Source organism: Capra hircus, chromosome 16, assembly GCF_001704415.2.
Source record: "Capra hircus breed San Clemente chromosome 16, ASM170441v1, whole genome shotgun sequence".
Classification (NCBI taxonomy): Eukaryota; Metazoa; Chordata; class Mammalia; order Artiodactyla; family Bovidae; genus Capra; species Capra hircus.
In genome coordinates, this window is record NC_030823.1 from 48471305 (window position 1) to 48485408 (window position 14104).

At 60.9% G+C, this 14104-nt stretch overlaps 1 protein-coding gene across 2 annotated transcripts in view; it reads right to left on the minus strand.

The window, feature by feature from the left end:
• The window catches only part of PRDM16 (PR/SET domain 16), a 342599-nt gene extending 331287 nt beyond the window's left edge, over positions 1-11312 (minus strand). For both annotated transcript variants that reach the window (XM_018060471.1, XM_018060470.1), the window contains exon 1: positions 11000-11312. In XM_018060471.1, coding sequence (XP_017915960.1) covers positions 11000-11036 — 37 coding nt within the window. In that variant the 5' untranslated portion in view covers positions 11037-11312. The remainder of the gene's footprint in view (positions 1-10999) is intronic.

A 14104-nucleotide genomic window follows, 5' to 3' on the forward strand; every position in this document is an offset into this window, starting at 1 on the left:
CTGTGATAGCTTTTCCTCCTGCTAATGTGATAAATAAATAATTAGCCACATCGTCGGGCTGTTTCATTAAAGGAAAGGATGCTGGATGGGCCAAGATAGAGAAGCCGATCAGAAAGACGGAGCCTGGCTGTAAACCCCCCAATGTTTTATGACACCATTTGTATTCTGTCAGTCACAAGCTTTATGTTCAGCCCAAGCTGGGAACTGAATACCCTATTCAGAGAGGTACTCACGGGCGTGTTATTGCAATTTAATATTTTCGCACACAGACACATCATTATCTCGGAACCTGACACTGGCAGCATAATTCTGTAATTTTTCAAGAGGGCCTAATTTTTCTAAATGTGAGCGCAAGGGCCCGGGATTATCTAAACAGCCCTCGCTCCTCTTTGTTTCTTGTGGGGGTTATAAACTGCAGCAAAGTGCTCGCACATTGCCCCTTCGCACATCTGAACTTCTCCCGTCTCTGCTCACACAACAAACAGCTGCGAACGGCTCTGGGCCAGGAGGCCCGGCGGCCACAACCCCCATTTCAGAGGCCTTGGGGAGCTCAGCAGCATCAGGGGACAGTGAAAGTGAGGGGTGTCTTTGCAAAGTACGAGCGGGCAGGAGGTGCCATGCTGCTGAGGAGAAAGAACAGCCTGAAGGTGCGTCTCATTTGGACGGCAGATCCAGGCTCACCCAGTGGTGCCCACAGCTGTGCGCACACGCAGCACACACATGGCCTGGTCTGCACGCTCCCTGGAGACCGTCTCAGCTCACTGCCCGGAGGAAGGGTGCAGGGCAGGGGCCCTGTCTCCCTCGAGTTGCATCGGCTCTGGCCAGCAAAATGCTACCTGGCTTTCAGGCAGTTCAAGAATGCACTGGCTTTTCCAGGAACAAGCTGAGGGTGGTTTGCAAAGAAGACTGGGCTTCCCAGGGAGGTATCGTGGGGTGAGCAGGTGGCAGCAAGCTAGAAAGAGGCACCAGGACCCCTTGATCCAACTCTGATGACAGCAGGCATCACGGGGAACAAGGCAGCTACGTCTGAATTTGGGGGCTGGGAATGGCTGTCAGTTCGGCACAGGCCCAAGACACAGATTCCAACATAGTCAGGACCTGATTTACCTGCTTCCCCTGGATGGAGGATGGAAGCACCCTGCAAGGGGAAAATATGAATTCTGAGGATGTGGCCTCACTCTGAACCTTCCAGAGGAAGTGTCACCTGAGGGCAAAACGGTGCCAGCGAGCAACAAGGGCACCCCTGCTCGGCTGCACCCAGGAGGCAGGACGGACCCCAGGGCTGTCCTGCGGTCAGCATGCGGGCTCCCAGTGAGCCTGATTCTCGCTCTTTGTTTCTACGTTTTAAGACCAACGTGACCAGGCATCTCTGCAAAAGCCGTTACAGCCCACTGAGCAGACACCAATGTCTAAGCATTTTTAAATGCCTGCTCCTTCCCCTCGGAGACGCAGCGAGAAAGAGCAACTTAGATGGGAGCCTGTTATGTGAATCCATATCTGCGTATAGTATTGACCTGCAGCACCTGAACACAGACACGGGATTAAACAGCGTCCCAGGAAATAATTGCTACTCAGCTCCCATCATCCCTGGCTGAGCCAGGCACTTCCCACTTGCACTCAAACACCGGAGGTGCCCTGCCTGCCATCGGTACAGAGAAACGCTGTACAAATCTCAGCTGAGTCACTGGATTCAGAGCCGGGGCGGGGGAGGCTCTCAGGGAAGCAATGACAGAAATGGAGTTGTCTTCTCCGCACCCCTCCGTCCCTCTCTGTCCCTCTCTCCCTTCTGGCCTTTACAACTTGAAACAGAATAGTTGGTTGGGGGTCCAGCAACTCTCCATCAGCACAGACCCAAGGCCCTGGAGATCCCAGAGCTGGGCGTCTCCCAAAGTGCTGAGGTAGGGGCAGCCTGTGGGCTCACTTCTCATCCAAACAGTTCAGACACAGAGGCCCAGCACCCAGGGCAAGGACCTGCTGGGGCCAGTGAGGACCAAGAGTCTGGTGGGAGTCTGTGGCCCGCACCCCCCAGCCTCGCCACACTGCCCAGAGCACGGTGAAGTCACCACGTTTTCCTCTGGGGAAGGGGGAGTCCACCCTGGGCAAGCATCCTGCAGCTGCCCAGGGAACTTGGGCACTTCTCAGCATCCGGCACACAGGAGGCCCACAGACAGCAGGCAGAGATGAACCAATGGATGGAGAGGTGCCGTCAAAACAGACAGAAGACCTGACCCTGTAGGACGTGGGAGGCCTCTGATGAGAAGACAGCCAGCAGACGCCCCCAGCTGTTGAAGCCTCAAAGGTGGAAGTGAGGATGGAAAAGGTTTGGCCTGGCTGGGGGGCCGGGGGGAACTGGAGGGAGGGGCCCAGCTGGACATCAGGGGCCAAAACAGACCCCAGCACCTATGCTACTCAGCTTGAAAATAAAATCATGAACTAAGGACCACGTGGGCTTTATTTTCTGGCTGAGCTGATGGCCAGAACCAAAGCACTGACATGGACACTTTGTCATGGCCCCAAACAGCCCCCAAGGAGGAGGCAGGCAGAGGACCAGCAAAGTATCACTACAAGCAGGCCCAGGAGGTAAAACTGACACTCGGTTCTGTCTACCTGGAGGAAGACATCTGGACTCAGCACCACCAGCCCCCCTGAGGCTCGTCTCCCCAAACACCATGCTCCCTTCCAGAACCTTCTGTGCTGTACTCTTTGTAGGCAACCAGGGAGGAGGCAAATACCCACATGTCCACACCCCACAGTCCCTCCACTGAGTCACAACTTTCACTTTCCCAGATGGCCTACCTTTCCTGGCTTCGAAGGTGGGGGTCTGATAATCCTAAGCTGCACCAGGCATAGGGGTCAGGAGGGGGACACAGCCAGCCCAGAGTTGGCGTGGACGGAGTGCAGATTCTGGGGCCTGAGAACCATGTGCCACCAAACCCGCCCAAGGGCTGACTCTGGGTTGAGGCCTCCATGTGGCCTCAGGAGCAGCATCCAGTGGCCCCTCAGGCACAGCCTTGCTATTTGCACCAAGGATGCAGCTCTGCTATTCTTTCTAAAGTCAGAAAGTAGACAAAGACACTCATTTCTCAACAAACACAGCAGAACCTGAAAAAAGAGCAGACCTCATGCCTGACGACCACCCTGGGCTCATGCAGTCACGGTGACATGGCCTGGTCCCCAGAGCCAGGGGTCTCAGGAGACCCAGCCTGGGTCCTCCTGGCCCACCCTCTCCAGCCACCTCCTTGAGAAACAGGAGGGGGCTTCAGACCCAGAGAGGAGGTGCTAGGTCCCCCTACACATCAAAATTCATTATGGAATATAAAGCTTATATCAAAAAACAAATCTACCTGAATCTATCCAGGGGAGTCAAGAGGCAGAAGCACAGGGAGACAGTTCTTAGTGTGGCCAGAAGGGCCCGAGTATGTTTCTGGAACCTTCCTAGGAAACCCCTGCACCTTCCAGGAACCCCTCTCGCCCCACATCAGGACAGCAGCCCTGGTCTCAGAGCCTCCTGGGCTATTTCCTTCCTGTTAATGCCCCTTGGCACTTCCTAGGACTGGGAAGGCGATACCACCCGCCCCCCCCCTCACCCAGGGGAAGCCCATGGTCCAGAAGCTGGACGATGACAGGAGCACGGAGGTTGAGCCGCTGTATCCTGCCCCTCCCCATCCGCATGCTGGGGAACCAGGGGCTTTGGGGCCTGACTCAAGTCTCCTAAAAGTATCTCAGAATCAGGAGGCAGCAGGTGAGAGGGGCCCTGCACTTTGCCCACATCCCTCCCACAGATGCCTCTGAGCATCTCCAGCCTCACGCCTGTGGGAGCGAGGAGCAAGCCTGCTCTGCCACGTGCCGCAGAGCAGCTCAGGTCGGGCCAGGACTTCCAAGGGCAACATGGATCCCAACGCGTACACACACACACACATACACATACTTACGCTCGCACATGTGCGTGTGATCTGGGGCTCACCCCCTTACGTGCCCCACACTGGACAGGATGCACACACCATCCTGGAATTGTGTGACCCACTGAGAAGGAGCACAATTCTCGTGAATTTCCTGACCAAGTTCATTTTGCAGAAGCAGAAAGTGGGTGCTCAGGGAGACTGGTTCTCTTTCAGAGATGAGCATGGCAAGGGCTGCTCTCACTTCTCCAGGTTGGAGCTCAGGAACCCCGGGCACGGGATAGGGGGCCTTGCTTCCACGCTTGTAAAGCCTGTTTGTTGGCCCCCTCCTCCCACCTGCGGGGCCTGGAGGGGGAAGCTGGGTATGCTAAGGGTTTTGCAGCATCTTGGGGTGCCCTCTGCCCCGAGACAAATTTCAGATGCGTCTGTGTCAACCATTCCACCTCAAGGGCAGGGTCAGGCTAGAATGAAAAAGGGAGCTGGCACTCATCTGGTTTGTTTAAAGACAGCCTCTGCTGTCTCCACCCTGAAAGATGCATATTCGGGGTTGGGAATGGCACACTCTTCAGACAGAGAACGTGCGTAGGGTAACGCGGAGCCTTATTTGGAGGAGATAAAATATTCACCAGGACCTAGCTATGTTTTAAAATGATTATAAATTATTTTAACAGTGAATTTGCAAAGGGTTATAAAAACAGCCATAATATATTTTTTTCCTTAGATTCTAGAATTACCAGTGTGACAGCTAATGCAATAATGATTTGTTTCAAATGCCAGTGTTTAAGCTGTATAAAGCTGATTTTATACATTTTTCCAGTAGGCCGCATTGTAGTTAATGAAATTAAACACACCAATCGCATTTGTCCCCAGGGGACGAGGAACTGAACACACCACTGGTTTATTTTTTTATTAAAATAAATTGCAGCCGGCAAGATGGACTAATTGCATACAGAATTGAAAAAGAAACATTCCATTGATATAATTAAGCCAATTTTCATGGACAGAAATAGTTATAGTGGATATAAAATAAGCAAAGCCTTCACCAGAATCTGACTTTCTTCCCTTTTTTTTTTTTTCACAGAATGTTAACTATTAAACAAATATGTATCTCAGGCCGGCACACTCCTATCGGCAGCCCCAGGGCATTGTTCCTCGGAGTCCGGAGAGAGGCCGCAGCCTGGTCAGAGCACCTCCAGACCGAGGAGGACTGGCTGGGGAAACCCAGAGACAAGAGCGTGGTCAGAGCCAAAGAGGCCACCCAGAAATGCCCTGGGAGCCCCGAGAGCTCAGGAGCACTGGCCAGCCTGGAATGGCCACTGTGGCCCTGGCTGGAGCCTGTGAAGTGCCCAGATTTGAGGAACAGCGGCTGATTCCCAGCTGGACCTGCAACTGCAGCCGCCAGCCCTGTGGGTCAGTCCGGTCCACGACCACAGCTCCTCCTCTTCCCCACTGCCTGGGGGAGGGGCAGGATTACGTCCCTCCAGATTTGAGGTGGGAGTGGGGGTAGGAAGGTGAGCCAGCAGGTCCAACACCCCCTGTGTGGCTCAGGCAAAAGGCAATAACTGGGGGGCAGACAAGACCAAGCCCTGGTCAACGTTCCAGCTTTCTTGCACCTGTCCTGGGGAGAGGACTCCCAGAGCCAAGGCTAAAGACACCCAGACAAGGCCTCTGCCCAGCCCGAGTAGGGAGAGCAAAGTGGAAGAGTCCAGTCCTGGGTAGGGAAAGAATCCAGTCTGAAGGAGGCTGAAAGTAGCCAGTTGCATTCACAAGCTGTATGCACATGGATGTCTTCTCTGCTTTTTACAAATAGACCTGTTACAAGCTGACCACTGGCCCTGGGAAAATTCTTAAAACCTGATACACTTAAAAAAAAAAATCCTTGGAATTAACTGCAGCCGGCAGTGCCCTGGTGGGGGGCAGGGTACTAAACAGAAAACCCTGGAGGGCTTTACTAAAGTGACATTCAGTTTCACCATTAACTTGCTGTGTGACCTTGTCAGGTTATTTGACCTCTCTGTGCCCTGGGTTTCTTACCCAGAAAAATGGTGCCAGCTCACCATATCCTTCTCAGGGTCAGTGAAAGGGGGTGAGTGAAGTCTCCCAAGTGGACCATGAACACCTCTACAGGCCCGTCTCCCCGCGGCTGCGGCGGTGACAGAAATCTAGGCAGCGGCTCAGGCTGCAGCCTTCTCTGCTCAGGGGTCTCCCTGCAGGTGCGTGCGGGAGCGCACAGCCCCAGCGCCAAGTTCGGCGGAAAGCAGAGATCGCTCCTGGAAAGCCGAACCTCCACCCTCACCTCGGTTTTCCCGCACCCGCCCAACTGAGAGCTAGTCTTCCGGGCGCGCTCGCACGTATCTCGGGTCCCAGATCCGCGAAGCGACTTGGAACCGCACACGGTCTGCAGCCCTCGGAGTCTGGGCGAGGGTCAGCAGTCGGGGCGGGGGATGGGGAGGGTTGAGGAGGCCGCCCTTCTCTGCCCAGGAAATCCAGGGAGGCTGAGAGCCCTGGGGCCAGACTGCGGCCGCGGAAGAGGAGGGCTGGGCTGAGACCAGGGGCGCTCGGGCGTACGGAGCCACCGCCACCGACCTCGGGCGCGTGTAGACCCGGGCCCCGCAACGCCCGCGGTAGTTGCAGCGACTTTGTGCGCGGAGAACCCCAAGCCGCGGTGACTATCGGCTCAGCCCCGGGTCCTCAGGCCCCGCGCCCCCGCCCGCGCCGTCTGGAGCCCGGGACAGCCGGAGTCCCCGCCCGCGGCGAGGCCTGACTGGTTCCCTTGGCCTCCAGAAGTTTCTCTGCCGCGCGGGGACGGTGCCCCGGCAGTTTCTTGTCCTCCCGCATCAGCTACGTGAGCTGCAGCATCCAAGACTTGTTACACGGGTTTGATTCAAAACCTGATAAATTGTATTTAACGCTATTTGAAATTTTTAAACGAAATTATTCACAAGATTTTTAATCCTGGATAATTTTTGTTGAAACTCTAATTATATGGCACCTTAATTACTAGCCCAGCCCCCAAGGATCCCTAATTGCCTCCTAATTGAATAAAACAGGGGGTTAATCGCACCCACGGAGGCCCAGCAAGCTGGCGAGCCTCCCCAAAGGGGCTCCTTGATGGGACCCCCGGGCTGGCCCCACCACCCACACCAGGCCTCTGAACAGAATCGCCAGATTGGGTCCCCAGTCCCGCACTCTGCCCAGAGGGGAGCTGCCTGGTGAACTGGGGCCGTTGGAGGGTGGGGGAGGCTCAGCCCGCACCTGCTCCAGGCCAGCGGCTGAGAGGAAAAGCCGACAGCCCTGAGCAGCCTGAGGTGATGGGGCTCAGTGGTCCTGAGCAGCCCCTGGGCCCAGCGGCTCCCCTTCCCCCAGGTAGCCCCAGGCGGAGGTCATGCCATGAACCCACATCTCCCCTCCCGCAGGCCTCGTTGCCCTGGCACATCCGAGGGGCCCCTGGCCAGCCAGAGGCTGAGGGCCATCTGCGCACCGCCGCGGGGCACCTGGCCTTGGCCGCCAGCCCTGCACCCCGCCCCTCCACCGCAGCCTCCGCATTTTCGTCCGAAGCGGGGAGAGCCGCCAGACTCCCGTTGGACATTTCCTGGCGCTGCTGTCCTACCAGGCGTCCAGATGGGAGGCGGCTGTCCCAGCTCCTGGAAGAGGACTGGTGGAAGGGGCAGGATTCCCCCAGGGTGGGAGAAGGGCTGGGCCCAGCAAGTCGGGAGCCTGGTCTGTTTCTGCTGGGGAGACGAACCGGCTGGGAGCTCAGCCTGCAGCCAGTCTCCCCAACCCTGTCACACAGACCCTTTTCCAAGGAGGTAGCAGGGGTAGCAGCCCCCACCTCCCCCCCAACCCCCATCCCAGAGGCTAGGTGGTAGCTGGCAGCTGCGAACGGTAACTTCCCAGGCCTGAAATACACCGTATCTAGGACTCTGGGGTCTGTTGCCTCCATGGGGATCAGGCCTCATGGGTGCTCTCATGGGGGCCCTGGCTGGACACAGTTTTGGGGGCACATCCTCCCTCACACAGGGTCCCCCAGCTGTGCTGTGAAGAGGTCAGGAGGGCACGATGGCTGTGCTGACCTGCCCACCTGGCTCCCAACAGCGCCAGAAACACAAAGCTTTTGTGTGCCATTTCATTTTTAAATACAGGGCAGGGACGCCTGATTTCCCACTGGCCAGTCAAGCCCCACTGAGTGTGAGGGGACCCTGCCAGATCTGTCCTCACCCAGATCAGCCTTCCCAGGCAGTCTGAGACAGAGGGCTTCCAGCAGCTGATCCATAGCCCCGGTCTGAGAGCCCCAGTGGCCTCTGCCCCTGCAACTCAGAGCCCCCAGTGAGGGCTCCAAAGGTGCTACCAGCTCACCCAACACAGACTCAGCAGGAGAGAGCCCCTGGAAAGGGGTCCTGGGGACAAACAAACGAAGCTAGAGCCCCAGATACACCGTCTGGAGCAGTCCCCAAGCTCTGAATCAGGGGATCACAACATCCCACCACCACCGCAACCTGGCTGTCCTTCCACGCCTGGCACATGACTGCAGGCACAGCCCAGTGCAGCACACTGGCCCTGTAACCACGACCTGTTTCCCCTCCCCCAGCCCCCGACCCTGGCAGGATGTAGCTTGGAGGCAGAGGTTCCGTTGGTGGCACCAGGACTGCCCCGCTGCCCTGGGGATTCAGATAATGGAGTCAGGCCCCAGGGATGTCCACATCTGGCAAAAATATCGTCCAAAGAAATAAAATTTCCCGGTGGACGCAGTGCTCTGTGTCCAGCAGGCAGTGAGGTCCCGTTGCCTGCCTGAACCATCTTCTTGGGGAGGGCTGGGGGCAGCTGTCCTAGCTGTGCGACCCAGGCAGGAGGAGTTCCCAGAGCTCGCTGGGATCTGGGTCTGACAGACCTGCCTGGAGCTGCGTTTTCCTCCATAAGGACTCCCAGGAAAGGGAACTCTGTGCTCTGCCCTCCCCTTGAGTCCAGTTCTCCCGCCGCCGCTGAGCCAGGCTGTAGGTCGATGCCAGGCATCCACTCTAGGCCACGAGCAGAGCCAGGCCGGGAATCTTCCCCACCTGTCTTGGGTGGAGCACGCAGAGAGCTGTGGGCCAGACCGGCGGGTGGGGGACGCTCAGAACTTTCCCGCGGCCGCGCCGAGACCAGGGAGCCGGTCTCTCGCTTGCAGCGAAGGCCCGGCGAGAATTCGGCCGCCTTCCACTTTCTCACTCCACCTTCGGGCCGTTCCTCAGGGAGTCTGACCCGGGCGGCCTGCCGCCGGGGAGCCGAGTCACTGAGAAGATTCGCGGCGCACAAACAGACCCCGATATACACACGAACACGCACACTCCACGCGTCTTCCGGCGGACAGGTAACACACACACAGTCCAGCCGCACCAGCCACTAAACACAGGGCCTCTTTCGCACCAAGAGGGGCCAGAGGTCACAGAAGGCCAGGGAGGCCGAGGCCAGGAGCGCTTGGCACAGGAGACTGGAAACGGGCGCTTCAGCGAGGGGCCCAGCGGCCGCGGGCGGGTCCAGGGGCGTCCTGTGGAGGCTGGAAGTTGCTTTTCCCCCGCGGGCCCGACGCGCGGCCTACAACTGGGCGTGGAGCGGGGGCTGTCGGGTCGAGCCAGCCGACCACCGAACCGAGAGGGTAGAACTTCTTCGGAAAACTGCCGTGAGTTTCGCGCCCCCTGGGCTCATGCTTGGGGGCTCGGCCCTGGGCGCTGCGAGGCCCGGCCGGGCAGGGTCTGGCCCAGGAGGAGCGGACTGATCGGCCTGGTGGTCCCGCAGGGATTCCCAAGGGGAACGGGTCCCTCAGGGATTCCCAAGGGGGAGCGAGTGGGCGGGCGGCCGGGGAGGAGGGGGCGGCGGGAGCTGGAGGCGCCGAGAACGCTCCCGGCGACGCTCGCCGCTTCGCTGCAGCCGGGCCGCGGCCGGGCTTCGGGAGCCGCGCTCGCCGGGCCGCGGCGCCGCTGCCCCCACCTGCCTGCCTCTAGGGCCGCAGACCCGGACCGGTGGGCCTGGCAGTGAATGGCGCCAGCAACCGGGGCGCGGAGGGTGCGCGGGCGGCCCTAGGCGCCGCGGCGGGCTGCGGGGCGGGCGGTGAGCGCACCCGGCCGGCGGCGAGGACCGGGACGGCGGCGGGCTGTGCGCGCGGAGCCCGGGGCTCGGCCCGAGACGGAGCGAAAGAGAAAGTAAGACCGGGGACCCGGCAGTCTCGCCGGGGGCAGCTCAGTCCCCGCCGGGCCTCGGGGCTGTGCCAGGCGAGCGGTAGCGGGAGGGTCCGAGCAGGGCCGAGATCGGGGTGGCGGCGGGGAGGAAGGCGGCCCGGTGGGGACCCTCCTGCCGGGGGCACCGGCGCCGGGGCGGCCGCGCGGGCAGCCGGAGTCGCAGAGAAGCGCCCGCCGCCGCACGGGGCACCAGTTGGGAATAAACTTCACGACCACAGTTCCAAGCCCAGGGAAACATCTCCATTTTGCTCTCCCAGTGGCTGTGGCTATCCTGCCGACAACACCCCTGCCTTTGCGCCCGCGGAGCCGGGTGGGCGCCGGCCCGCGCCCCCTCCTCCGCCCCCTCCCCGGCTCGGGGTCTCCCTCCTCTGCGCCCGGCTGGCGGACGCCAAAGGCGGTGCTCTAGCGCCCACTATTTCAAAAGCCCGGAATATGATTTGACCAGGACTGAGAGCCACTCGGAGAGAGAGGGAGAGAGCGAGCGAGGAGGAAAAAGTTGCTCTCCCCTTTCGTCAACTTTTCACTAACTTTCGCTTTTCGCTCCCCTCCACCCCCAGCCCTCCCCCTCCGCCCCCCTCCCCGGCCCCCACCGCGCGCCTCGGGTTCCCGGGCCCGAGCGCCTGACACTGGGGGCGGGGGGGGAGGGGGTTCGGCGAGGAGGGGGCCGGCGCCTTCGGGGAGCGCGCGGGCCCGGGCGCCCCGAGCCTCCGCGCCGAGCCCGGCCGCCCTGGAGCGCGGGAGGCGGAGCAGCCCCCGGGCCGCGCGGCCGATCCGGGGGCCGAGAGCCTGAGGCGCGCCGGCCGCGCCCCGACGCGCACCCCTGGCCCGGACGCCCCGGCCCGCGGCCCGGGCCCGGCGGCGCGGCGCGGCCGAGCGCGGGAGACTTACTTTTGGCTAGCTTCCTCGCCCTCGCCTTGGATCGCATGGTGTCGGCTCGCGGAACCTCTCTCCTCCTCCTTGAGTCCAGAAGCAGCTACACACTATCTTCATCTCCCCAGCATTGTCAGTTTGGACACCTTCGCACATGCGCACAGAGCACTCAATCTGACACCCCTCGCCGGGGCCAAAAAAACTTTGCAATGTATTCATCGTCTTCATCGTCGCGCCGCCGCCGCCGCCGCCTCCTCGGCGCGGGATTGGGGGGCTCTCCTCGGCTTTCCCGGTCTTCACCTCACTTATCTCTCACCCCCCCGCCCCCTCCCTCCCTCCCCCCCCTTTTCCGCGCAGCTAGGAACTGGCCCTTTAAGAAAACATTCCGTGCTCTGCGCTCCCGCCCGGGGCCCGCACCCCGGACACTTTAAAAAGACCCAGGTGGCCCCGGAGGCGAGGTGACTCCCCCCCCTCCCCTGCGTCGCGTCGCGCGGCTGCTCCCGCCCCAGCTGGGCCGAAGATGGAGTGGCGGCGGCGTTTGTCCTCAAGACTTCCTTGGATCTGGGGGCAAACGCGCCAACAGTTCGGACGCGGGTCTGGCTGGTTTTGCTTCGTTTTATTGCATTTTATTACTAATTAAAAAGCTTCGCGTTCACCGTCGTCCCAGCCCGCTTTCCTCCTGGCTCTCCCCTCCGCCCCTGCCCCTGGCTCGCGATCTCCAGAACCCGGCTCCTCCGAAGCCCCTTTCAGGCCCCGCCGCCCCCCTCGGGCCTCCCCGGCCCCCGCCCCCTCCCCTTCGCCCCCACCCAACCGCTCTAGCTTCGGGCTTCGCGGCTCAAAAACAACAGCGGTAGCGCCGCCAGCTCCGCGATCAGCCACTGCCCGGGCCGGCGGGCGGGACTCGGACCCGCTGCCCTCGGTCTCGCGCAGAGCTGCGGGGAGCAGCGCGCGGGGCACTGGGGAGGTGGCGTCCGGGCAGCCGTCCCAAAGCCCGGCGCCCCGCTCCTCGCCTTCCTCCGGCAGGCCCGCGCTCTCCTGCCTCCGCGGTCCCAGGTGAGTACCCAGCGGCGCGAGCGCCCAAGCTGGGCCACCTCGAGCGACCGGAGCCTCTGGGGACACGTCCCCCTCGCCTCTCGCGGCCCAGGTGCGTCTCGGGCTGGAGAGCGGGCGGAGGAGCAGGTGCCGGAGTGCGGGTGGGAGCCAACTGGGTGAGTGTTTCTTCTGCCCCGCAGCCCTCAAATTCGGAGGTGCGGCAACGAAGGGGCAAGGCTGGGCGCAGGCCGGGTGTCCGGGCCCAGGGCCCTGGTGGGGACGTTGAGAATTGCCCTGTCGAGCATGTTTGGGATTCAAGAATGAATTGGAAGCAAACGGAAGAGCTGACATCCCCGCGCCCTTTCAAGTACCGGGGTTCCGCCAGTCTCTGGGACTTGGAGCTGCCCGCAGAGTCAGCCTGAGCCGGAGAGGGGTCCTGGGCAGCGGTGCGGGGTCTCTGTTTCTCCGAGGGGGTCCGGGCGCGCCCCTCCCCTTTGTTGTGCAGTGAGACCAGTGGGGCCTCCTCTGGGATCTACATTCGGAGCCCCATGCCCTTGCCATAACGAACGTGAACTGGCAGTGTCCAAGGAGCTAACCCGAGACCCCAGAGTCCTAGCAGAGGCACCCTGATGGCGCAGGGTGCATGGCCCACGCTACCCCAGAGGAGAAGCCCGAAGAAGCCCCGCTTGTCAAAAGCCAGCGGCAGTGTGCTGGGCCTTCCGCCCTGGCCTCTCTGTAGTCCGAATTGCTTCCCTGCCAGGATCCCAACCTCGACAGAGCCCCTACTGCTGGAGGGTGTCCAGTCTGGAGCCCCTCACCGCCCTGGATGGAGAAGGCACTGTCCCCGGCTCTGGTGCCCACCGACTGCCACCTCCACTGTTTCCAGCCCTCGGTGAGTGTTGCCCGTGGTGGCAGCGCGGAATTTACCTGCAGCTCAGTCTCATGGCCCACCCGCCTTTCGGCTGCCTGTCCCCCACCCCCAGCCCTCCCCCTCGTCCTGTCCCAAACCCTGACCATCTTTCCTAGGGAACTGGGCAGAGAACTGCTGGGATCAGAAGGCTCCTGGGCCTTGCTACTGGCCCCTCAGGGGCTTGCAGGGGAGTTCGCACTTGCAGGGGGAGTAGGGCATGGCTGCAGGTCCTAGTGGGCTCAGACCTTCCCTCTGCCCAGAGTGTGTGAGGGGAAGAGTCGCTGGGAGAGGGAGGAAGGTGGCTGGAGTCCTTCATTTGGAACTGTCTGCCCCACCCAACCACCGCAGGCTCTAGCCAGAGCAGAACAGGGCTGGGCGCTGGCCAGAGAAAACACAAGGTCACCCTCATACCTCCGCACCCCATATTCTCCCAGCTCCTTTAGGCCAAGGGTGCTACAGTGGCTCCTGTGAAGCACACCCACCTGCTGTGAGGCTCCCTTCCCCATCCTGATCCCCAACTTTGCACTGTTTCTCTCACCCTGAAGGCACGGCAGGACCTGAGGTCAGGAAGGCCCAGCTTCCTTCTGGGGGTGCTCCAGCTCACTCAGGACCTCTCCATGCTCCCTCCCTCAGCTCAGGAGGTGATTAAAATTGTGGAGCACCCTTCAGACTCTGGGATCACACCCTCGCCAGCCAGCCTGCCAGCCCAGGGAAGGAGGGTAGGTGTCCTGCAGAGAGAGCCCTTTGGTGCCCTTGTCTCTTTCCTGTGGTCCCCCAGGGCCCTGGAGGGTCGGGAGGGGCTCAGCTCAGAGCCTGCCTGGGGAGGGGTAAGCTAGCTATCAGGGATGGCCAGGAAGGCAGCTGAGGTACTGACACCCCCCAGGGCACTCTCTCAAATTAGCCTTGTCAACTAGAGAAGCACCGGCAGGCCGTCCCCAAGGCCATGGCCTGGCCTGGCCAGGCCCTGCCCCCGCGTGGTGAGACTTAGACCTGACCAAGAGCAAGCAGGTCAGGCTTCACGGAGAGTACTGGAGAGTGAAAGGGTGGAACAGAGAAAATCAGAGACTGGTCCTCCGGCAGCCAGCTCCATGTCCTGACCCCCTTCACCACCACTAACCCCTCCCTGCGGACATTAGGAGTCTTGGGGAAACAAGCCGGGCCAGTGGAGGCAGAAGATGGGC